General features: G+C 37.6%; 1 protein-coding gene across 1 annotated transcript in view; it reads left to right on the top strand.

Moving 5' to 3' along the window:
- The window catches only part of UNC13C (unc-13 homolog C), a 706,632-nt gene that overhangs the window by 312,279 nt on the left and 368,226 nt on the right, over positions 1–26,127 (top strand). Inside the window, exons 11-12 of the mRNA XM_060417920.1 lie at positions 17,370–17,597; positions 18,573–18,714. Coding sequence (XP_060273903.1) covers positions 17,370–17,597; positions 18,573–18,714 — 370 coding nt within the window. The remainder of the gene's footprint in view (positions 1–17,369; positions 17,598–18,572; positions 18,715–26,127) is intronic.

Raw genomic sequence — 26,127 nt, 5'->3', positions numbered from 1 at the left:
TCCTCTCAAATCATTCCACCCTCGCCTTCTCTGTCTTACATCTGTGTCTCTTTTGCTGTCTCGCATATAGGGTCATTGTTACTATCTTTCTAAATTCCATATATATGTGTTAATATACTGTATTGGTATTTTTCTTTCTGGCTTACTTTGCTCGGTATAATAGGCTCCAGTTTCATCCACCTCATTAGAACTGATTCAAGTGCATTCTTTTTAATAGCTGAGCAATATTCCATTGTGTATATGTACCACAGCTTTCTTATCTATTAGTCTGCTGATTGACATCTAGGTTGCTCCCATGTCCTGGCTATTGTAAACAGTGCTGTGATGAACATTGGTGTACATATGTCTCTTTCAATTCTGGTTTCCTCAGTGTGTATGCCCAGCAGTGGGATTGCTGGGTTCTATTTCCAGTTTTTTTTTTTAAGGAATCTCCGCACTGTTCTCCATAGCGGCTGTACTAGTTTGCATTCACCGACAGTGTAAGAGGGTTCCCTTTTCTCCGCACCCTTTCCAGCATTTATTATTTTTTCATTTTTTACTTTTACTTTTTGCATTTTTACATTTTTAAAAATTTATTTATTTTAATTGGAGGCTAATTACTTTACAATATTGTAGTGTTTTTGCCATACATTGACATTAATCAGCCACGGGTGTACTTGTGTTCCCCATCCTGACTCCCCCTCCCACCTCCTTTCCCATCCCATCCTTCTGGTCATCCCAGTGTACCAACCTGAGCACCCTGTCTCATGCATCAAACCTGGACTGGTGATCTGTTTCAAACATGATAATATACATGTTTCAATAATCTTCTCTCAAATCATCTCACCCTCGCCTTCTCCCACAGAATCCAAAAGTCTGTTATACACATCTGTGTCTCTTTTGCTGTCTTGGATATAGGGTTATTGTTACCATCTTTCTAAATTCCATATATATGCGTTAGTATACTGTATTGGTGTTTTTCTTTCTGGCTTACTTCACTCTGTATGATAGGCTCCAGTTTCATCCACCTCCTTAGAACTGATTCAAATGTATTCTTTTTAAAGGCTGAGTAATACACCATTGTGTATCTGTACCATGGCTTTCTTATTCATTCATCTGCTGATGGACATCTAGGTAGCTTCCATGTCCTGGCTATTATAAACAGTGCTGTGATGAACATTGGGGTACATGTGTCTCTTTCAATTCTGGTTTCCTTGGTGTGTATGCCCAGCAGTGGGATTGCTGGGTCGTATGGCAATTCTATTTCCAGTTTTTTAAGGAATCTCCACACTGTTCTCCATAGTGGCTATACTAGTTTGCATTCCCACCAACAGTGTAAGAGGGTTCCCTTTTCTCCACACCCTCTCTGGCATTTATTGCTTGTAGACTTTTGGATAGCAGCCATTCTGACTGGCGTGAAATGGTACCTCATTGTGGCTTTGATTTGCATTTCTCTGATAATGAGTGATGTTGAGCATCTTTTCATGTGTTTGTTAGCCATCTGTATGTCTTCTTTGGAGAAATATCTGTCTAGTTCTGTGGCCCATTTTTTGACTGGGTCTTTATTTTTCTGGACTTAAGCTGCAGGAGTTGCTTGTATATTTTTGAGATTAATTCTTTGTCAGTTGCTTCATTTGCTATGATTTTCTCTCATTCTGAAGGCTGTCTTTCCACCTTGCTTATAGTTTCCTCTGTTGTGCAAAGCTTTTAATTTTAATTAGGTCCCATTTGTTTATTTTTGCTTTTAATTCCAATATTCTGGGAGGTGGATCATAGAGGATCCTGCTGTGATGTATGTCGGAGAGTGTTTTGCCTATGTTTTCGTCTAGAAGTTTTATAGTTTCTGGTCTTATGTTTGGATCTTTAATCCATTTTGAATGTATTTTTGTACATGGTGTTAGTGTTCTAGTTTCATTCTTTTACAACTGGTTGACCAGTTTTCCCAGCACCATTTGTTAAAGAGATTCTCTTTTCTCCATTGTATATTCTTGCCTCCTTTGTCAAAGATAAGGTGTCCATACGTGTGTGGATTTATCTCTGGGCTTTCTATTTTGTTCCATTGATCTATATTTCTGTCTTTGTGCCAGTACCATACTGTCTTGATGACTGTGGCTTTGTAGTAGAGCCTGAAGTCAGGCAGGTTGATCCCTCCAGTTCCATTCTTCTTTCTCAAGATTGCTTTGGCTATTCAAGGTTTTTTGTATTTCCATATAAATTGTGAAATTATTTGTTCTAGCTCTGTGAAAAATACTGTTGGTAGCTTGATAGGGATCACATTGAATCTGTACATTGCTTTGGGTAGTATACTCATTTTCACTATATTGATTCTTCCAATCCATGAACATGGTATATTTCTCTATCTTTTGTGTCCTCTTTGATTTCTTTAATCACCAGTGTTTTATAGTTTTCTATATATAGGTCTTTTGTTTCTTTAGGTAGACATATTCCTAAGTATTTTATTCTTTTCGTTGCAATGGTGAATGGAATGTTTCCTTAATTTCTCCCTCTGTTTTCTCATTGTTAGTGTATAGGAATGCAAGGGATTTCTGTGTGTTAATTTCATATCCTGCAACTTTACTATATTCATTGATTAGCTCTAGTAATTTTCTGGTGGAGTCTTTAGGGTTTTCTATGTAGAGGATCATGTCATCTGCAAACAGTGAAAGTTTTACTTCTTCTTTTCCAATCTGGATTCCTTTTATTTCTTTTTCTGCTCTGATTGCTGTGGACAAAACTTCCAAAACTACGTTGAATAGTAGTGGTGAAAGTGGGCACCCTTGTCTTGTTCCTGACTTTAGGGGAAATGCTTTCAATGTTTCACCATTGAGGATAATATTTGCTGTGGGTTTGTCATATATAGCTTTTATTATGTTGAGGTATGTTCCTTCTGTTTCTGCTTTCTGGAGGGTTTTTATCATAAATCATTGTTGAATTTTGTCAAAGGCTTTCTCTGCATCTATTGAGATAATCATATGGTTTTTATCTTTCAATTTGTTAACGTGGTGTATCACATTGATTGATTTGTGAATATTGAAGAATCCTACATCCCTGGAATAAAGCCCACTTGATCATGATGTATGATCTTTTTAATGTGTTGTTGGATTCTGTTTGCTAGAATTTTGTTAAGGATTTTTGCATCTATGTTCATCAGTGATATTGGCCTATAGTTTTCTTTTTTTGTGGCATCTTTATCAGGTTTTGGTTCAACATTCAGAAAACTAAGATCATGGCATCTGGTCCCATCACTTCATGGAAAATAGATGGGCAAACAGTGGAAACAGTGGCTGACTTTATTTTTCTGGGCTCCAAAATCACTGCAGATGGTGAATGGAGCCATGAAATTAAAAACGCTTACTCCTTGGAAGGAAAGTTATGACCAAACTAGATAGCATATTAAAAAGCAGAGACATTACTTTGCCAACAAAGGTCTGTCTAGTCAAGGCTATGGTTTTTCCAGTGGTCATGTATGGATGTGAGAGTTGGACTGTGAAGAAAGCTGAGAGCCGAAGAATTGCTGCTTTTGTTGAACTGTGGTATTGGAGAAGACTCTTGAGAGTCCCTTGGACTGCACGGAGATCCAACCAGTCCATCCTAAAGGAGATCAGTCTTGGGTGTTCATTGGAGTGATGTTGAAGCTGAAACTCCAATACTTTGGCCACCTCGTGCAAAGAGCTGACTCGTTGGAAAAGACCCTCATGCTTGGAAAGATTGAGGGCAGGAGGAGAAGGGGACGACAGAGGATGAGATGGTTGGTTGGCATTCCCGACTCAATGGATATGGGTTTGAGTGGACTCTGGGAGTTTGTGACGAACAGGGAGGCCTGGTGTGCTGTGGTTAATGGGGTCACAAAGAGTCGGATACGACTGAGGGACTGAGCTGAACTGAACTGATGATCCCGTTGCCATTTACTTTCTTGTTTTGGGTTCGAGTTTATACCTTTTCTCTGTTTTCCTGTCTAGAGAAGATCATTTAGCATTTGTTGAAAAGCTGTTTTGGTGATGATGAATTCTGTCAGCTTTTGCTTGTCTGTAAAGCTTTTGATTTCTCCTTCATATTTGAATGAGATCCTTGCTGGGTATAGTAATCTGGGTTGTAGGTTTTGTCTTTCATCACTTTAAGTATGTCCTGCCGTTCCCTTCTGGCCTGAAGAGTTTCTGTTGAGAGATCAGCTGTTATCCTTATGGGAATCCCCTTGTGTGTTATTTTTTGTTTTTCTCTTGCTGCTTTTAATATTTAATCTTCATTAATTTGATTAATGTGTCTTGGGCTGTTTCACCTTGGGTTTATCCTTTTTGGGACTCTCTGGGTTTCTTGTACTTGGCTGGCTATTTCCTTCCAGATTTTAGGGAAATTTTCAACTATTATCTCCTCAAGTATTTTCTCATGGTCTTTCTTTTTGTCATGTTCTTCTGAGACTCCTATGATTCAAATGTTGGGGCATGTAACATTGTCCCAGAGGTATCTGAGGTTGTCCTCATTTCTTTTAATTCTTCTTTCTCCCTCTCTGCTTCATTTATTTCTACCATTCTATCTTCCACCTCCCCTGTCTTATCTTCTGCCTCCCCTGTCTTATCTTCTGCCTCAGTTATTCTACTGTTTGTTCCCTCCAGAGTGTTTTTGATCTCAGCTATTGCATTATTCATTATTGATTGACTCCTTTTATTTCTTCTAGGTCCTTGTTAAGCATTTCTTGCATCTTCTCAGTCATTGTCTCAAGGCTATTTATTTATAACTCCATTTTGTTTTCAAGATTTTAGGTCATTTTTACCATCATTATTCTGAATTCTTTTCAGGTAGACTCCCTATCTCCTCCTCTTTTGTTTGGTTTGGTGTGCATTTATCACATTCCCTTACCTTCTGAATATTTCTCTGCCTTTTCATCTTGTTTAGGTTGCTGTTTTTGGGGTGGCCTTTCTGTATGCTGAAAGTGTGTGATTCCTCTTTATTATGGAGATTCCTCCCTGTGGGTGGGGTTGGATGAGTGGCTAGTCAAGGTTTCCTGGTTAGGGAGGCCTATGTTGATGTTCTGGAGGGTGGAGCTGGCCTCTTCTCTCTGGAGTGCAGTGAAATGTCCTGTAGTGTTTTGAGTTGTCTGTGGGTTTGGTGTGAGTTTTGGCTGCCTGTATTTTAATGCTCAGGGTTATGTTCTTGTGTTGTTGGAGAATTAGTTTGGTATGTCTTGCTCTGAAACTTCTGGCTCTTGGGTGGAGCTTGGTTTCATTGTAGCTATGGAAGCTTTTGGATGAGCTCTTGTCGATTAATGTTCCCTGGTATCAGGAGTTTTCTGGTGTTTTCAAGTTTTAGATTTAAGCCTCCTACCTTAGGCTTTCAGTCTTATTCTTACAGTAGCCTCAAGACTTCTCCATCCATACTGCACCAATGATAAAACACCAAGGTTAATGGTGAAAAGATTCTCCACAGTGAGGGACACCCAGAGAGTTTCACAGAGTTACATGGAGAAGGGAAGAGGGAGATAGAGGTGACCAGGAGAAGAGGGGGAATCAAAAGGGGAGAGAGCAGTTTAGCTAGTAATCAATCCCCTATGTGCTCTCCACAGTCTGGAACACTCAGAGAGGTTCATGGAGTTACATAGAGAAGAGAAGAAGGAGGAAGAAGATAGAGATGACCAGGAGGAGAAGAGGGGGAGTCAAAGGGATAGAGACAGATCTAGCCAGTAATTAGTTCCCTAAATGTTCTCCACAGCCCAGAACACCCAAAATGATTCACAGAGTTGAGCAGAGAAGAGAAGGGGAAGGGAGGAGATAGAGGTGACCTGGGGGAAAAAAAGGAGAGTCAAAAGGGGGAGAGAGCAATCAAGACAGTAATCACACTCCTAAGTAAAAATGGCTACTGAAGATTGGATTCTTAAAGGTACAAAATTGATAACACGTAGACTCTGATGCTGGGAGGGATTGGGGGCAGGAGGAGAAGGGGACGACAAAGGATGAGACGGCTGAATGGCATCACTGACTCACTGGACATGAGTCTGAGTGAACTCCAGGAGTTGGTGATGGACAGGGAGGCCTGGCGTGCTGCAGTTCATGGGATCGCAAAGAGTTGGACATGACTGAGCGACTGAACTGAATCAAAAAGCAAAGATTAAAAATCTAGAGTAGAGGTTAGACTCTCAAAAATACAATATTAAAAAAAATCACAAAGATTATAAGAATATATATATGAAAATTGCTTTAAAATAGGGTCTTTATTTTTGCAAGGTAATAGTAGGTTATAAAAATGAAAATTAAAGGAGTAATAAAGAACTTAAAATTTTAAATTAAAAAATGATAATAAAACATATCTAGGAATTTCTCTGGAGCTTTTGAGGGCAGTGTGGGGTCAGTTCAGTTTCAGATAGTTCCTTGTTCCAGCTTACACTTCTTCTCAAGGTCTATAGGCCCCTTCCAACGTGCTAACTAACTACAGGGTTTTAATATATTGCATCTGTCACTTCCAAAGTGGCTCCGTCTTTGTTTATTTTGGCTTCCTCTGTTTGCAAGTCTCTTCAGTATCTAACTTACGCCCTGACACAAGGGGGTGAAGGTGGTCACTTATTTAGGCTCACTTGTTCAGTTGTGCTGTGTGAAGGGAGGAACATTGCAAACAAGTATCACTGGTGTGTGTGGGGAGTGCTTGAGGTGTCTGGGCCACGCTGGGTTTGCCCCCATGCATGGCGTGTGTGCTTTCCCAGTTTATACTGCTCAGGCTCCAGGCTTCTCTGCAGGGGAACTGTCCTAAGTGGGCCTTGGGTTTCGTGTACTTCCCAAGTCTAAGCCACTCAGGTTCAGGTTCTCAGGTACTCCACAAAGGCACAGACTTGGTTGGGCCTGCATTTTGTGCCCTTCCCAGGTCCAAGTAGCGCAGGTGACCAGGTGTTTGTTTAGCACACTCTTCCCAGGTGGGTGGTGCATCTTATTGCCTCCCTGGTCCCAGCCCCTTGGTTTCCTGGGTGCACAGCTGAAGCACCATCTCAGGTGTGCCATGTGTCTCCTTTAGGGAGCTGATCTCTGACTGAGACCCTCTTGGCCCATGTCAACCGTCCAGGATCCCAGGAAGTCTTGGTTAGCAACTGGGAACCCGCTCACAGTTTGGTGGAGGATGCCATCTCTGGGGCCGAGATTGCCCCTCTTTCTGGCTCTGGCTGTCACCTGACTGCCTCTCTGCTTCCAGCAGGGGAAGGGGCCAGCATGCAGCTGGCTAGCTCTCCTCTGGTATGCACTTGGTCCTTTGTTCTGTAAGCAGGCCAGGTTGTGCCTTATAGCTTTTCTAGGGAAAGTTCTCTCTTTCTCTCGGCACCCCCCCCCTCGGCCCTCCCCCCGGTTATCCCACAGTTTGGGTTGCTATCTCATGTTAGCTCTCTCAGATTGTCCTCAGGGCATTCAGCCCTGTTCCTTACCCTAAGCATGCAGCCTGTATCTCCCTCTTCAGCCCCTGCTTGCTGCTACTTCTCCACTGGGAGTTGTGGTTAGGTGCATAATCTGTGGTTTTTTGTTTTTGTTTTTTCTCCCAGTTATGTTGCCCTCTGAGACAACAGTGCCCTCCCCACAGACCCGCCAGTTTCCTGGTGTTTGGAAACTTATCCTCTTTCACGACTCCCTCCCTGGGATGGGTCTCTGTCCCTAACTCTTTTGTCTCTCTTTTTATCTTTTATATTTTGTCCTACCTCCTTTCAAAGAGAATGGGCTGCCTTTCTGGGTGCCTGGTGTCTTCCGCCAGCATTCAGAAGTTGTTTTGCAGAATTTTCTATTTGTTTTTCTGTTCCTGATTTTCTTCACTCTGTATAACAGGTTCTAGGTTCAGTCATCTCACTAGAACTGATTCACGTTAGTTCTTTATCATGGCTGAGTAATATTCCATTGTGCATGTGTACCACATCTTCTTTACCCATTCATCTTTCGGTGGACATCAGGGTTGCTTCCATGTGCTGGCTATTGTAAATAGTGCTGCAGTGCTCACTGGGATACATATAAGTATATGTGTATGTATGTGTGTATATATGTGTGTATATTTGGATTGTGATTTTCTTATGCTATATGCCCAGTAGTGGAGTTGCTGGGTCATATGCTAGATTTTTTCCCTAGTTTTTTAAGGACTCTCCATACTGTTCTCCACAATAGTTGTATTAGTTTACATTCCCATCAACGGTGTAGGAGGTTTCCCTTTTCTCTGCAACCTCTCCAGCATTTATTGTTTGTAGATTATTTGATGATGGTGATTATGACTGATATGAGCTGATACCTTATTGTAGTTTTGATTTTCATTTCTCTAATAATTAGTGATGTTGAGCCTCTTTTTTATGTGTTTATTGGCCATCTGTATATCTTCTTTGGAGAAACGTCTGTTTAGGTTTTCTGCCCATTTTTTGATTGGGCTTTTTTTTTCTTGATATTGAGATGTATGAGCCACTAATATATTCTGTAGATTAATCCTTTGTCAGTTGTTTCATTTGCAATTGTTTTCTTCCATTCTGAGTGTTGTCACTTAATCTTTTCTATTATTTCCTTTGCTCTGCAAAAGCTTTTAAGTTTAATTAGGTCCCATTAGTTTGTTTTTGTTTTTATTTCTATTATTCTAGGAGGTGTCACCCTGAAGGATATCAACGTAACCCATAAGGACCAAGTCCAAATAGTTATGGTGGCAGTTTTAAACTAGGAATACGTGAAATAAAGAAGTGTATGTTGGTTGGGATGAGGTTGTATGCGGAGTGAGACATATGTAAAAGAGATATCATGCATAAAAAATTTCCTTTGATTATCTTTTTAAAGTAGAAAAAAAAACTTCAGAATCAGAAAAATATGCAAGTAACCATGAAGCCTAATCCAGTTGGCCAGTGCTTTCTTACACATCTCCAAAAAAGAAATCCCAGAGTCCCACTGAAAAAAACATTCTACCTAGTTTTAGTTCCTAACTAGAAATTTCAAGTATCTGCATAAAAAGAGAAAGCATTTCATCAAGAGTTCACAAAAGCAGCATCTTGTGAGATGTATTATTTTGTTCAGTGTTTCCCACTAACGTTATGTTAAGCTTATGTGCACTAATGCTTAGCCATTGTGAATTCATAACATTCACAAAATCTGGCTAGTGCATTCCTGTCTGCAAACTACTCTTTTTTTTTTTTTAGTATTTGTGTTACCACATATTGCAACCATGCTATCTTAAGAGATATGTTATTTGTATAACATATGAACAGCTACTGTGGGTGGGAGCTTTATTCTGGGCTTTCAGATCTAGAAAAAAATGTTATCAGTGTTGTCTCTGGTCTCAGACATATTTTCTACAACTTAGGTAAATAAATGTGAACACATATCTTGGAAACTTTTGACATTTTGCTTTGTCAATAACAATTATGCAAAGTATGTTTACATAATCAGTACTTAGGAAGCTTTGTGGAGAAGGCAATGGCACCCCACTCCAGTACTCTTGCCTGGAAACTCCCATGGACGGAGGAGCCTGGGAGGCTGCAGTCCATGGGATCGCTGAGAGTTGGACATGACTGAGTGACTTCACTTTCACTTTTCACTTTCATGCACTGGAGAAGGAAATGGCAACCCACTCCAGTGTTCTTGCCTGGAGAATCCCAGGGACGGTGGAGCCTGGTGGACTGCTGTCTATGGGGCCGCACAGAGTCGGACACGATTGAAGCGACTTAGCAGCAGCAGCAGCAGCAGGAAGCTTTGTATTTGCTGCTTTAGGGTGGAGACCAGTCTTTGTTTCCCCATAATTTAGCACACGTGTAAGCACAGCTAACTACATAATAAATGTTGGGAAGCAACAAATAAAGACCTGAGAGCACACTTAGAAATAGCATGAAATAGTTAAGAGATCATTCTTCCACAGAACCATAGATCATTAGGGAAGCCTTTGAGATCCATGAATTGGAAGAATCCAAGCTACTGATTTTACTTAGTGCAGACAGCTCAGTATCTTATAAAACAAAACAAAACAAATGAATAACATAGGTAGGGTTACAACTATGGTCTCTGAACTCCTAGCCTAGTGATCTTTCCTAATTATAAAGAAACATGCAAAATGGACCCCTAGAGAGGGAAATGGAAAGTTGTTGAATTTTATTTCTAGTGCTTTCCTCCTCTCCCTATCTTTTAGACGATCTATGATGCCCAGACCTTGGCTTCCTAGGCCTTCTCTTCAGGATGACTCCCTAAGACTTCCCTCTATGGCCAACCCACCGAGCTTGAGGTTCACCCACTCTCCATTGTCTCTATCTCCAGCCACAACATACTCACTACACTGACTTTTCAATACTAAGTAGAACATGATTTGATAAGATAATTTGGATAAAAGTGGAATCAGTAGTTAAGTTACTTTAATACATTGATCAGTTTCTTAATCCAAAGGAATAACCTCATAATGGATCATTTTCAGGGTACGTGGGGGTACAAAAAGGGTGAATATGCCTCACTTAATGTAACAAATAGAGAAGGCAATGGGAGCCCACTCCAGTACTCCTGCCTGGAAAATCCCATGGATAGAGGAGCCTGGTAGGCTACAGTCCATGGGGTCTCGAAGAGTTGGACACAACTGACTGCCTTCACTTTCACTTTTTCACGTCCGTGCATTGGAGAAGGAAATGGCAACCCACTCCAGTATTCTTGCTTGGAGAATCCCAGGGACAGAAGAGCCTGGTGGATTGCCGTCTATGGGGTCACACAGAGTTGGACACGACTGAAGCAATTTAGCAGCAGCAGCAATGTAACAGAAATATTCTATGTAACCTAAGAAAAAAGGCTATCAACCTATATATATATTTTTGGAGTCCTGAACTACTTGAGAAAGATCTGGCTTCTAATCCTGTCACTAGTAAGAGTTTTCTAAAACCTCTCTGAGTACCATTTTCCGTATATGTGAAAAGGATTAATAATACTTGTCAATGCTCTCCAGTTAAAGATCACTGAGAACACTCCTGTAGTTTTAAAAGTTCAGTTTATTACCCATGGCTTCAATGGAGAATGCACACCAGGGTGAACCACAGGGCATCTCAGTAAGAGAGTATTAAAAAGAGAGGATTTCTCTGGATCAGGTGTTGCCTTATAGTGAGGACAATCCTGTTATTGTGTACATAAAAGAAAGAAATCTTATCTGTAAGAAAGCAGAGACTAATAGCTGAATTTAGTAAAGAAGCAGTAGTCACTCATATGTGGAGGAGGATGTTTGGTATTTTGTGGTCACATGGTGAACGTGGTTTTCAACTGCTTAGAAAAACTTACAGAGTGGTCTTATTTGTTTTGTTTTAAGAGGGACCATGTGCAAGGTTGGTGACCTGTGAGAGTCCTTACACCCAGCTGGAGAGCAAGATGGTCTAGTGGTGAGCACTGGGACAGCTTCCAGCCACAGTGTGAACCAGTTGTGTGAGCCAAATTTCTAGATGTCAGAGGCTATTTAAAAATAGAGAAAAAGAAATTTTTTTAATCTTGTTTAATTTTTTGCTTCTATTCATTTTCTTTCTTTCTCTTTTTGAAAAGGATTTGAAGTAATCTATGTATCTAAGTGGTGAGACCAAAAAGTTCTGTCTTCTTCCTCTCTCTTCCTTGCTCCCTTCTTTTTCTCTTACACAGTAAAAATGATTTTTAAGTTTCCCCACTTTTTTCTTTTTTTACAGTTTATTTGTTCCTTTAATCCCTATAAATAGTTTTAGACTCTGAAGTGATTGGGAAATCTTGAGAAAGCAAATATCTAAATAGTGCTCATGAGATGCAGTTTTGATACACAACTGTGAGTGCATTCCTGATTTTATGGAGGATTTTGAGACGCGAATGTTTCTAAACTTCTTCTAAAAGATTGCATTTACTAAAAATGGGATGGTGGAATCTGGTGGGGTTCGTCTAGTGGAGAGGGCAGGAATGGTTGCTTCTGTTTGTTTGGAGCTGTAGGTTTAATGACAGTGAAGTCATTTTATAGAAGGTGGCAGTTCCTGGAAAGGGGGCTCCCAGCCCACATTCCCCACCTCCAGGGGTGGGAGATGATGCTAGGCTGGATCTGTGCTCCTCCAGTTACCCTCCTGTTAAACATCAGTCCTTTGTTGTGTGGGAGAAATCATGCGGAGTGTGTGGCTTTGATCTTACAAGGAAAAGGAGGTGGCTGACTTAAAGATGGGGGAGTCGCAGGGCTGTTCCTTGAAAGATTGAAGGCATGGTAGAAGAGGAGGGTTAAGATTATCTTGGTTGTTAAAGCAGCTAAAGGGAAAGGGTAGGAAGTGCCAACTACATGCCCACCTATGTGATTTCATGGGAGAGGAAAGAAAGCAGGGACATCAAAAGCAGATCCACCTACATGATTTTACTGGTAAAGACAGTAAAAGCAGTAAAGTTTATCAGATTAGACACTGATAAACACATGGCTCAGTATCAGATCCTGAGTGCAGGGTTATTAACCACTTGCACTCTGGGTTCATCAGCTTCAAATGCAGGTAAAGGGTTAATGGATGTTAATAATAAATGACTATTAAAATTCTTGTTATCATTATTATTTTCTACAGTCTCTTTGAACTCTGTTGTCTTTGGACTCCAATCTAGTGAACAGTTATAGAGAATTTAGCCTTGGCAGATGCTGAGCATGATACTGTCCAGGGCAAAGTTTTCAAGGAGCTGCTTCATGGGTCAGGTGAAGTGCAAAACCCTAAAATTTCTTGTTAATGTGAAATTCTTTAATAAATGCTATACCCTCACCTTTGTCCTGAAAATCCCTATGCTTATTCAATTATTAGTATTGAAACTATATCAGTATCTCGTTTAATCCTTACAATGACCCTGTAAAGGAAAACAGTGATATCATTTCCTTCTTTTTCTCAGATGCTTACAGAAAGAATCAACTAGCCCAAGTTCAGATCATAAGTGGCAAATCAGAATTTAAACAGAAGGCTGTCGTCTTCTGTAACCACAGCACCATGAGTGCTATGCTCTTTGGTCTTATTTAAAAGTAGTTTTCTTGATTTACAAAAAAGTAAACTTATGCACTTGCTTTATGTTATTAAGTGCATGAAGTACATATGCCGACCAAATTCTGCTTTTATAATGGTGGACACACATTTGTCTTCTGAAAATCCCAAATCTGAAGCTAAGAACCCAGTGTATTTTGTCTCTTCATAAGATATGACAAAGAATGTCTGACATTTTAATAGCAACTCATTCTTGTTTCTTCCAGTATTTTTGGCCTTATGGTCACAGTGTGCAAAAAGTTTATAGCACATTCAATTAAACCCAGGGCCAAATTGAATAGTCAAATATAGTAATCGTTTTCTTTTAGATTCACCCAATAAATATTTTGTCTTTATTGAATGTATCTTATTTTCCAAGCAGTGTACTAGATACTTGGAATACACATTTAACTGAAGTTGGCCTTAAAGACTAGGATAAAACCAATACTGACGGAAGTAGTTGAATCATTGTCGGTTGATAAATATTGAAGAATTCTGTGAGGCAGTTGCTTGAAATCAGCCATGTTAGGAATATTTACAGCACAGAAATCTGCAAATGCTATAAATCAAGTTTGACTTTTGTTGTTGTTGTTGTTTTTTCATGGAGGAGGGAAGAAAATGTGACCACTGAATTTAGAAAGCCAGGATTTCTTTTAAAGAAAAGATAATATCGTATGCTGAGAGTAGAGAGTAATGGAGAGGGAGAATGTTTTAGAACAGCTGTTGAAAAAATAGGAAAGAGAAGAGACTGGGGCCAAGGTGGGATGATGCATTTATCACATACATATAGGTAATTATTTGTAAGGAAAACTGAAATTATAAATCACCGTATAAAAATGATGAAACTGTTACTTTCATATGAAATTTAGATGCTTTGAGTAATGAATAAAAATGAAAGAAAAATGAAGGTTTCTAGCTAATTGGCTTTGTTCCATTAAATTAGGTGTAAGGGCATCATGTGAGATAAGCCTGCCTCTGTCTAAGGTTGTGCAGTCTTGTGCATAATCGCATTTTCTGATCTGTCAATTAAGCGTTTTTAAAAGTAACAAAGATGAGTTCCATTTGGATAATGTATTACACTTTACAAAGTGCTTTCATTGTGTAATATCTCTTTTGATCTTTATTGTTGATCTCTGGTTGATTTATTACTGTATTTCAGTGAAGCTGCTGGATCTTCTACCACATACTTTGAAGGAAGACTCATATGAATACAAATCTGTTTATCTCTGATGACTTTGAGATAAACAGAATAAGCCCAAAGGAAAAGAATAAACCAATAAACCAAAGAGCTGGAAATTTATTTAAGAAATAGTTTCATTAGGAAAATAAGATGAGATATGTGGGTTCAATAAATGATGGGGCAATGAAAAGTCATTGTAGATGAGTTACAAAAATTATGAATTGCTCTGTATCCCTGAACTAAATCGAAGTTGAATCATTTTTCAGATCAAAAGCATAAAAGCTATGTGTCTTTTCTAGAAATAATAGATAAAAGGCTCAAACATAAGTCTCTACTAATTTGCTCTCCCAGATTGGTGATTTTGCAATTTATGGGTCTGTCTGTTGTCTGTACATATTAGAGTAGATATTCTACTCCAGCATCAAGAGCATTGGTGAATTATTTCAAAGTTAATTGTCAAGCTTTTCTAATTGATTCTTCAAGAGAATTTAAGTAGTGGTTGTTAAATACAGAAGTTTGATTTCTTAGGAAGAAAATTCTCTTGACATTCGAGCCTTGAATTTGGTAATTATTATTGGGATGAACATTTATTATGAACATTTATTATTATTCAATTGGCTCTGCCTGAATAAGAAAAATAACCCCAAAGTTAATGCATTTAACTTTTGAGGACTTTAACATGCTTTTCTAGAGCTTTGAGGGCATTAATAGACATAACAAGCATAGTTGTTTAGAAATAAAATGTTGGGGGAAGCTAATATTTTAATGATGCTTCTAACCCTTTGGACGTTCTTCAAATCACCTTTAAAACCAAACTTTTGAGGCACTTTGAATCTTGCAGGTGACTTTTTCAAGTCACTGTTGTTTTTTTTCTATTTAATGATTATTCTAATACTTGAAGTAAAATATCTCTTTTGGGGAGTTGCAACTATGTAGTCTAGCCTATGCTAATTTTGCTCTGTGAGAATTATACTCTGTGGAACCAAGCCATTATTAACAAATCACAAGAATGCTAAAGATACATAATTCATAAATGTGTAGTTATTCTGGGGCATGTCTTAACAGATCACTATGGCATTAAGAATGTCCCTTCAAATTATATCTTAAATGGAATATGTTAATTTTTAGTATTCTTTTTTAAATATGTGGTTTAAATTCTCAAAGGTTAAAAAATATATAAAGAAAGGGAAACTGCTCTTTCTACCAATAGAATATGCATCTCTTTTACCATACTTTAATTACATCTTGATTACTACGAATGCATTTTTTCCGCTCTAGAAAACAAAAGTTATAATTCCAAATAATGAGAATGTTCGCTAAAATACTGATGTTAAATTTTATATGATTTTATTATAAGGAAAGTTCATAGTTGACCTTCCCTTTTAGTTTTAGTTTCCATGTTTAAATCAGGTGCATAACATTTACAGAAGTAAATTCAAAGAACATTAATGAAGCTATCCTTTGTGGTTGGACTTGTGTAGATAAATCATCACATTCAATCTCTAAATAATTTAATGAGCTATTAGTATGCCTATTTCATAAAGACAGTATTTCAAAAAATATAATACAAGTTTGGCAGTATTTATAGTCATGGAGATAAAAATTGGAATGATTATTTTTTGGGGCTCCAAGGTCACTTCAGATGGTGATTCCAGCCATGAAATTAAAAGACGCTTACTCCTTGGAAGGAAAGTTATGACCAACCTAGATAGCATATTGAAAAGCAGAGACATTGCTTTGCCAACAAAGGTGCATCTAGTCAAGGCTATGGTTTTCCAGTGGTCATGTATGGATGTGAGAGTTGGACTATAAAGAAAGCTGAATGCCAAAGAATTGATGCTTTTGAAGTGTGGTGTTGGAGAAGACTCTTGAGAGTCCCTTGGATTGCAAGGAGATCCAACCAGTCCATTCTGAAGGAGATCAGCCCTGGGATTTCTTTGGAGGGATGATGCTAAACCTGAAACTCCAGTACTTTGGCCACCTCATGCGAAGAGCTGACTCATTGGAAAAGACTCTGATCCTGGGAGGGATTGTGGGCAGGAGGAGAAGGGGATGACAGAGGATGAGATGTCTGGATGGCATCACCAACTCGATGGACATGAGTTTGGTTGAACTCCGGGAGTTGGTGATGGACAGGGAGGCCTGGCGTGCTACAATTCATGGGGTCACAAAGAATCGGACACAGCTGAGCGACTGAAGTCAATTACCTATAGCCACAATATTCTTTTTGTTATATCTCAGTTACTTCTGTACCAAAAAGTGTTTGGTTTCAGCAGCAACAGTCCCTCTGGACCCTGATTCTTGGTCTTTTACTTTCCTACTTCACACTCAGTAAGGAACCTTGAGAGTCAGAATCAAGGCCCACTGTTTGCTCGTGGAATACAGAGCAACCCAGAGGCCACACAGAGCGTTGAGACTATCAGGCTGGTGGTTGGAGAAGCTGAGGAACTCAAAGATTGCCTTTTGGAAATTCTTCACTGTCAGGATTTGTTAACAAGAATTTATAACACAAAGATAGTATATAGCCCAGCAGATTGAGACCAATCATAACAAATAATGTCCTAGCAGTAAAAAAATTACTTTTTGAGTAGAAAGTGAAAATTCAGCCTGTTTAAAACTGTGGCCGTATCATAGAATGAGAGTTCATGTCTGTGGCCCATGATGTGGGGATGGTGCAGCCCAGTGGTTTCTGAATCCTTTTTAAATAGAATCACCTTCATTCCAAGTAAAATCTCACCCTATGTTTCAATCTAATGGATAGTGGTAGTTTTCATTTTGCAAGGAAAAATGTAAGCTTTTAATTATGATAAATTTCATGAATTAAAAATAACTGGGCACTTTAGGTGAATGCAAGTATTTGAAATGTTGATTTCTGAGTGACATTTGCCATATGTATCTGTTTCTCAATTTTGTCTTGGTCACCCAGTGAGTAAATATGTGTGGTATGTAACACATTTAATTCTGTGTGTTCCTTTGGTTTTGAAAGTTGTTTTTAAAAATTCAAATCAAATATTTGCACAGCTGTGACTCAGTTCAGTAATACAACTAAAAAATCCCTGGGATCCTGGATGTCCATTACCTACAGTAGCATAAGGGCTAGTCATTCTGAATCTCAGCATGGTGCTTATTCTCCTGATATTTTCTGAAAAAGCTACCCTGACTCCTGAGAATTAAAGCATTCATTCATTCTCATGTTATTCCTTTTTTTCTGACCCTCCTTCTCTTGGTCTATGAAAAAGAGCTTCGTGTGTCTTTACATCATCATCAATTTTTCTATTATAGGAGCAGCAGAAAAGAGTTCTAAGCATGGTGCAGAAGATAAGACTCAAACCATTATTACAGCCATGAAAGAAAGAATGAAGATCAGGGAGACAAACAGGCCAGAGGTGTTTGAAGTAATTCAGGAAATGTTTCAGATTTCTAAAGAAGATTTTGTGCAGTACACAAAGGCAGCCAAACAGAGTGTACTGGATGGGACATCTAAGTGGTCAGCAAAAATAACCATTACAGGTAAAAATAAGTCTTTTTGAAAAATTTTATTCTGCTTTGAGATTTTTATATATGTTAGAAATCACTGCTAATAATTGTTATAGGCAAAATAAATAGATTTTTTCAGTCTTGTCAACTTTGAAGTTTAATTAAAACTTCAAATTTCTAAAAGGTATGGCAGATAATTGAAGTCATTTCAGTCCATGTCTCATTCTAATCAAAAGCTCTTCGAGAGGAAGAAAGTTCTGTTTTATAATATATTTGTCAATACCCTGCAGTTTACAAGAGATTAGTTTTATTGCTGCCTGACACTGATAAATGACAAAAGTAGCCAATAATCTCTTTAGTCAGTTTTTCTTAATGAGAAGACAAATATCATTTTACTTACTCCTGGGTCAATACCCCTTATCCATTTGATCCTTGACTCAATGCAATTTGAGTATAGTGATGTCTAGTAATTTGAACTTCTGAAGTTGCTCGTTATAGTAACAGCAGCTGCATAGGTTATCATGTTAATATTTACCAAGCCTCTTAACTCACTCATATTGTATTCAAAAGGCAAAATTAAGAAGCTTTTCTTTAATACTGACGGTACACTCATATACACAAACACATTTTAAGTCACAGACTTTGAACTACACTGGATAATTCAAAATATTTACTGAATTAATCGGCTTAATGTTTGTGCATTCTCATTTGTCTATACATGCATGCAGTGACATATGAGTATATAGATAAGGAATATATGTAGATGTATGTCTGCAGCTACTGTTCATTATAGGCAGAAGGAAATATTAGTCAAAGAAAGATTTGAATGTTGCGTGATTCATTCTTTCACTAAACATTTTGTTAAATCCTGCTGTTCATGAGAGTGAAAGCCATGGGGATGTGTCTGCAAACGCAAAGGACAAAGTAATAGAAAATGTTTCCTTCATTATCAGTTTTTTGTTTCTGCAAAAATACTTATACTAAAAGATGGAATTTGGTTTGTTTCAGTGGTTTCTGCACAAGGCTTGCAGGCAAAAGACAAAACAGGGTCTAGTGACCCGTATGTTACAGTTCAAGTCGGAAAGAACAAAAGAAGGACTAAAACCATTTTTGGAAACTTGAATCCAGTGTGGGATGAAAAGTTTTATTTGTAAGTATATAATGGAAAACTATTAAAATATTGAAATATTTGAGGATAAATTTACAAGCATGCAAAATATACAAGCAATAATTATCTCATGTTTTAATTGTATCTATGAAGGAATTATAAAAAGATGTTGTGAACTGATATTGTGAACTTATTTAATACTCTTATTATTTGTTCCTCATCTTGAGAAGAAAGTGAATAAAAATAATAGTATTACAAACAAAAAAGGTGGCACAGCTGGGGTTAGTTTGCAGGAGGAAAAAAAAAAAATGATTACAACATGATCTGTAACTTGAGTTGACCCAGTATAGTGAGGAATTTATAGGCTTGATTCAGCAATATCTTGACATCTGAAGATTTATGACTGAAAACAGTAGAAAGATTTTGAGCGTCACATGGCTTATCATACCCATACCAGCCTATACTGATGAAATGGTTGATGATAACTTTTCGAACCTCTCATTTTTTGTGGGTCATTTATTTTTAAACCTTTTATATCCTGTACCAAATGGCAAGGAATCATTTTTCTGTCAAAGGTTCTTTTCTTTCTGTCATTCCTTCTTGGAGAGAGATAAGATGACTTCCAGTTACCATTTGTTGGAAATGAAAATCCCAATCTATGAGTTTAAAAGTAAACGATGCTTTTCTGTTTCCTTCTTTCTTTGTTAATGGTTTAAACATGGATCTCCTTTACATGCTAAGTAAGCAAACACAACATATACAGATTGTTTGGGAATGTGGGAAATAGTGTATATGAAATAAGAGTTTCATGTGTATATTGGCTTAGGAAGTATTAAGAAAAAAGTGTGGAAAATGAGTTGGGACTCAATAACAGAGGGTACCAGTGAGAGTGTTAAGAGCTTTCTGTGACTTCTCCCTTCAAACTACTGAGAGAAACAATTTTACTATCTCTTTGTTTATTAACAGAAGATAAATTGATTCATAGTCAAAAATTCTTATTCCTAAGGCAGTCAAGTAAGTGAATAAAGCAGGGTAAGGACCATAAAGGAGAGGGAAAGGCACTGTGGCAAACTTGAGAGCAAGTGACTCACGAGCAAGAAACATCTCCTTGCCATGCAGTCTTGTAGGTGCACTGCAGCTAGAGCTTCATTTTGTAGGAGAAACTGAAAATCTGAAAGTTCAAAACCAGCAAAGTGAATCAGTTATACATATACATATATCAACACTTCTTTTCCCATGTAAGTCATTATAGAGCATTAAGTAGAGTTTCCTATGTTATACAGTATATCATACAGTCTTGATATACAGTATATCATGCAGTATATCATAAAGCTTTACTTTGTAATAAATGAAGTCTTAATATCAGGTAGTCCTAGTTGTCCAACTTTTTCTTTTTTCAAAGTTATTTTATATATTTTAGAACCTTTTAATTATTTCCGTGGTATGTTTTAATCAACATCACTTTTTCCATACAAAGGGAAGCCTAGGATGGTTTTGATTGCTTTATTCCCTTGGTTTAAGATTTCCAGTATAATGCCAAGTAAAAATTATAAAAGCAGACATCCTGGCTTTGTTCTTGATAGAGGGAAGCGGTTCCTTTCTTGATTAACTCTGATATTACCTGTGTACTTATAGGTGCCATTTTTCCACTTAAGACAGCAATCTTCTACTTCCAGTAGGCTAAGAGTTTTGATCAGAAGTCAATATTGCATTTTGTCTAAGCTTTTACTGCATATTGAGATGATTGTTTGATTCTAAATGTCATTTTGAAAAATATACTTGGACAATATTGTTCCATTGTCTTCGTGTTTTTGTTGCTTTCTTATTTTTCATGAGAAATCTGTTGTCTTCTTTGTTCCTCTGTACATGTTATCCCCCACACCCATGATTGCTTTTGAAGTTTTGTTTTCTTTACTCACCTGTACAATTGATTATGGTGTGCCATGGTTTAATTTTCTTTGTGTTTCTGGTGCTTAGGGTTTATTGAGCTACTTGAGCCTATGAGTCTGAAGTTTACTTTAAATTTGGAAAAAGTTTGGCCATTATTTCTTCAAATATTCTTTCTGCTTCTGTCTTCTGGAGGTTTCACTTACACATATATAAAGCCTCTTGAAGTTGTCCCACAGACCATGGATGCTCTACCCAACCCCCACCCTGCCCAGTCCCTTTCCTTTCTCTGGGTTTCCTTTGAATTATTTCTGTTGCTGTGACTTCTTCTGTAATGTCTAATCTACTCTTAATCCAAGCTACTGTATTTTTCATCTTAGATGTTTTAGTTTCCATATCAGGAAGTTCAGATTGAGTCTTTGCATCTTCAGCAACTCTACTTAACTGTTTTAAAAATTAAGATGTACTTGGAGGAGGTGAAGTTCATAGGAAAATTGAAGAGCCCATGTAGGGATTTCCCAATATGCCTTCTACTCCTACACATGCATAGCCTCCCTCTATTATTACCATCTCCCAACAGAGTGTGGGTGTATTGTTACTATTGATAAACCTACACTGGCACAAGATAATTACTCAAAATTCATAGGAGACATAAAATTTCTCATAGTGTTTATATTCTATATATTTGGACAAATGTATAATAACAGTATTCATCATTATATATCATACACACTATTTTCACCACCTTAAAAATCCTCTGCTCATCGCCTGTTCATTACTCCTCACTCCACCAGTTCTTGACAACTACTGATCTTTTCAGTTCAGTTCAGTTCAGTTCAGTCGCTCAGTCATCTTTTACTGTCTCCAAAATTTTGCCTATTCTAGGAGGTCCTATTATTTTGAGTTATACAATATGTATCCTTTCCAGATTGACTTTTTTTCATTTATTAATATACATTTAAAGTTCTGTGTTTTTTTTCATGGTTTGATAACTCATTTCTTTTTTAGCACTGAGTAATATTTGTCTTGATGTACTAGAATAATATTATCTTGAATTTATCCATTCACCTACTGAAGAAAATCTTGGTTAGTTCCAAGTTTTAACCATTGTGAATAAAGCTGCTATAAATAATGTAGGTTTTTATGTTGTCATAAGTTTTCTGTTCCTTAGAGTAAATGCCAAGGAGTATGATTGCTTGATCATATGATAAGAGTATGTTTAGTGCAGTAAGAAACTGACAAACTGTCTTCTAAAGTGGATATACCATTTTGCATTCTCACCAGCAGTCAGTAATAGTTCTTGCTCCATATCCTCTCTGCATTTTTAATTTTGGTTGTTCCGATGGGTGTGTAGTGATACTTTGCTGTTTGTTTTATTAATACCGTGATTTTCATTTAAGACATACTTTATGGGATATCTTTTAATTTGCTTTTTTTGCCATCCTTGTTATTTTCTTTAATGAGGTGTCAAGGTTTTTGGCCCAATTTTAAATCAAGTTGTGTATTATTATTGAATTTTATTATTTCCTTGAATATTTTGGATACTAGACTTTCATCACATGTATGTCTTAAAAATACTTTCTCCCTATCTGTGGCTTGTCTTCCCATTCCTCTGATACTGTCCTTCTGTACTTAACTTTCTGATTCATGCACTTATTATGACAGTTATTTTAATGCCCTTAACTGCCAATTCTATCATCTGTGTCCATCCTTGGTTCGTTTTGATTGATATTGTTTTCCCCTTGTTTTGTGTCATGTTTTTCTGCCACTTCCTGTGCCTGATGGTTTAAATTGAATAACAGACTTTGTGAAAATTACCTTGTTGGTTGCTGAATACTTTTAACATCCTCTAAATATTCCTGAGCTCTGTTCTGAGATGTAGTTAAGTTACATGGAAACCCTTTAGTTCTTTAGGTCTTGCTTTCAAAATTTATTAAGTGGAAATGAAACAGCACTCAACTTCAGGCTAATTACTCCTCAGTGCTGAAGCAAGACTTTGCCGTATCCTCTGCCAACTGACTCATGAATGATAAACTTTTCTTATCTGTGCAGTAGACATAAGCACTACTTCTGGCCTTGGTGAGTGCTGGGCATTGTGACATCTAATCATTCTGAGGATGGCTTCTAACCTGGCCTTGGGTCGTTTTACCACATGCATGCACTTGTTACTCAACTGACTGCTCAAGATGAGCCTATAGCAGATTGGAAGTTGTTTTTGTTTTTGGTTTTTTTCAGTTCAGTTCTCTTCTTTTTGATAGTATGCCCTGTGACTTCTAACTGCTTTGGTTTCCTCAGGTTTTCAGCCCTGTCTTTCTAACTCAGAGAGTCCAGTGGACTCCACCTGGCTTTCCTGTCTTTGTACAGGGGCCTGGAAATTCCGTCAGGGAAGTTAGCTGAAGTAATGGTGAGGTTCACCTTGTTAATTTTTTTCTTTTTTTGGTCTTCTTGCAATCACTGTTGACAAATCTTCAGTATATTGAAAAATAATGTTTCAAATATTTTGCTCACTTTTTGACTTTTCATGTGAGAGTGTATCTCTAGTCCCTCTTACTCCTTCTTGACTAGAATAGACAGTCTGGAACTTTGAATTCAATTGGTTAGCAGAACAAAATAAAATAGTGTCAGAGCCAACATAGAACATGTGAAACAGGGTACAGCATCTGGATATATGTGATCCATAGGTTGCTAATTGCAATCTATGAAACAAAGCAGCGGTCCCCAACCTTTTAAATAAGGCATCCTTAATGCTGTAGTATTATGTCGACAGCATTAGACAGACATTACTACAGAAATGCTGTAGTCGAAATAATCTAGTTTTCTAATCCTGCAAAGGACCCCGTTTGACAAATCATCTGAGTAATGATGCATACATGCAATGAGAAAACTGCCCCAAATCAAGATAAGTTCCACCCAAAAGAACTAGATATGATAGCGTCCAGTGCTCATTCATGTCAGGAATAGTGTTTGTCCCCACTGGACAGGTCAGAAAACTTCATGGTTCATGGGCTGAGTATATTGAAGTAGGTAGTTAAAATACGAGTTTTTGATATGCTGATTGGCAGTTTTTCGTGTAATTTACTGTATGCTTGGTTTTCCTTTTGATAAGAGACATCACATACTGGCAACAACAATATATGTATTTTTTAAGCAGTCGTCTTTTCAAGGAAGAGGAAATTTAAATTTATTGTACCCTGTTGTACATATATTGGAGAAGGAAATGGCAACCCACTCCAGTGTTCTTGCCTGGAGAATCCCAGGGACGGGGGAGCCTGGTGGGCTGCTGTCTATGGGGTCGCACAGAGTCGGACACGACTGAAGAGACTTAGCAGCAGCTGTACATATATACATATTTAGCTTATTTTCACTTCTCCATTAATATTTATGAGCTGTAAGTGAAACTATGCTCACAAATATTTTGTTTCTTTCCTTCTAGAATGTAAAATATGAATGTCTAAATTTTCAACAGTAATTAATTTTGTTGTCAGCTACCTGAATGCAAAGATTCCATCTTTATTATTGATGTTCTGTATCATTGGTTCTAGAAATACTATTTTGAATCTACCTGTGCATGTTTTCATTTACCATGAAAATGGTGTGGAAAATTACAAACTTATCTTTCTTTGTAAGGGGCTTTCTTTGGCAGGAGGAAATGAGTTCATGGTGAATTTATGTGCAGATTTTGAAAAATGCATACATGTCATAGATGAACTCATCCATGCCTCCCGCTAACCTGACAGTTCTGCCCTGTGAACTGGAGTGTAAAAATGTGTCCTGGGGTTCTGAAAATAGGATGGCTTATTAATGGTGTGACTTTAGCTTGCATTTGGGGCAATTTGTTTAAATTCTGAACTTTAGCTTTTCTAATATGAAAAACTGGGATAATACACACTTCATAGGATTGATATATTTCTTGAGATAATATATATAGAGCTTTTGTTACCTGTTAAGCATATTCAAAATGGCAGTGGTATTATTACAATGATTAACATTAGTGACACCATATCCTTTGTGCCAAGGAGCAAACATAGCAGTAATACTTTAATACTGAAAAAGTTCCAGTCTAAATAATGAGGCCAAGATTAGTCTTATGAACAAGGTGCTGTAGGAAGGAAGTACTGCTGAAATAATTTCAATTTGAGAATTGAAATTGAGTGAAATATTGAGAGATGGTTTTATCCAACTCCTTCATTTTATTGATGAAAAAAATCAAAGCTTAGACAGGTTATAGTAGTCAAGTCTACAAAGGAGCCCCCTATTGTGAAATAAAAAGTAAGATACAAGTAGAAGTACAGAGGTCTGTTTTTACCCACATTTAAATTCTTCCTTCGGAAAAAATGCAGTTGACCTGAACCAACAAGGCAGTCACAAGCTGGTAAGACAAAAATGCAAATGAAGTAATTTTTCAATTTTTTTTTGAAAGCTTAATTGTTCTCTCTAATGGCACTTTGATGCCCTCAAGAGATTAATGCTAAGTGATTTCAATTTTAATTCTACCTCTCTTACCGTGGGTTAAAAAGAGAAGTTGGAAATTTTAATCTTCAAAAGCTATGGAATGTGTGATTCTAGAATGGGGCACTCTGGAGAGTGTTTGCAGGGAAAAGAGGCATGACCAATTAAGCCCTTGCAGAAATGTGGGTTAGTAGGGGTTGTAAATGTGTAATTTTTAAAATATCACATGAGCATTAATTAAGCTAATATATATAAAAACACTTTGAAAATGATAATGTTATGTAAATCTAAGGTGCTCATTATCTTTGCTCTTGGATCCTAGTAATTTATGTATTTCATCATTACATAATTAATTATGACATTTTATTTTATTTTGCTGTGCTACAGTTAATGAAATGTTTATGCTTATCATAAACCATTCCCTCAAGAGGAAAAGCAGTCAGTCTCTCCAGTGGATTCTAGCGAGAAAATGGCAGTATTGTCTGCCCCTTTACTGAATGAGAAATTTTGTGGTTTGGAGACTTAGATTATATGTTATATGTTGATACTGTGATTTCTAGAGAACCCTATAGTTGATCCATGGTGCCTCATTTTTGCTAACATAGGAAATGAAAACAAAATGTCACACTGACACCCTCTTGGAGGGGCAGTAGCAGGCATGTATTGGCTACCTTGTTTTGACGGGTATTAACCACTAGAGTAAAGAGTTAATTTTAAAAAGAGTCTAGTCAATGCAATGCCTATGGTAGGAGTGTGGACATGCCCTCATTTATTCATGGTGATGTTGAATAGACATGGCAGTGGTGTTTAAACATTCTACTCATGTATTGTCTGAACAACCAGCTCCACTTGCTTAGTGGGGTATCCGTTAAATTGTACTTCCATTTCCTTATATGCAAAGCACTGTACTGGGTCCATGGGAAGTACTGACTTGAGTAATTTCATATTATATTAAAAAAAAAAACTCTCTGGACTTAAAGTTTATAAACCTAAGTTCCAGAGCCCTTCTGGATTCAGCATGCTTCTTAACCACCAGGAAATGCCTCAACCTCTTTGAATCTCAGGTTCACAGTGGGTTGTTGTTGTTCAATCACTCAGTCATGTCTGATTCTTTATGAC

Source organism: Ovis aries, chromosome 7 (assembly GCF_016772045.2).
Source record: "Ovis aries strain OAR_USU_Benz2616 breed Rambouillet chromosome 7, ARS-UI_Ramb_v3.0, whole genome shotgun sequence".
NCBI classification, from domain to species: domain Eukaryota; kingdom Metazoa; phylum Chordata; class Mammalia; order Artiodactyla; family Bovidae; genus Ovis; species Ovis aries.
Note: the sequence above shows the minus strand (reverse complement) of the source record. Positions and strands in the feature narration are given on the sequence as shown.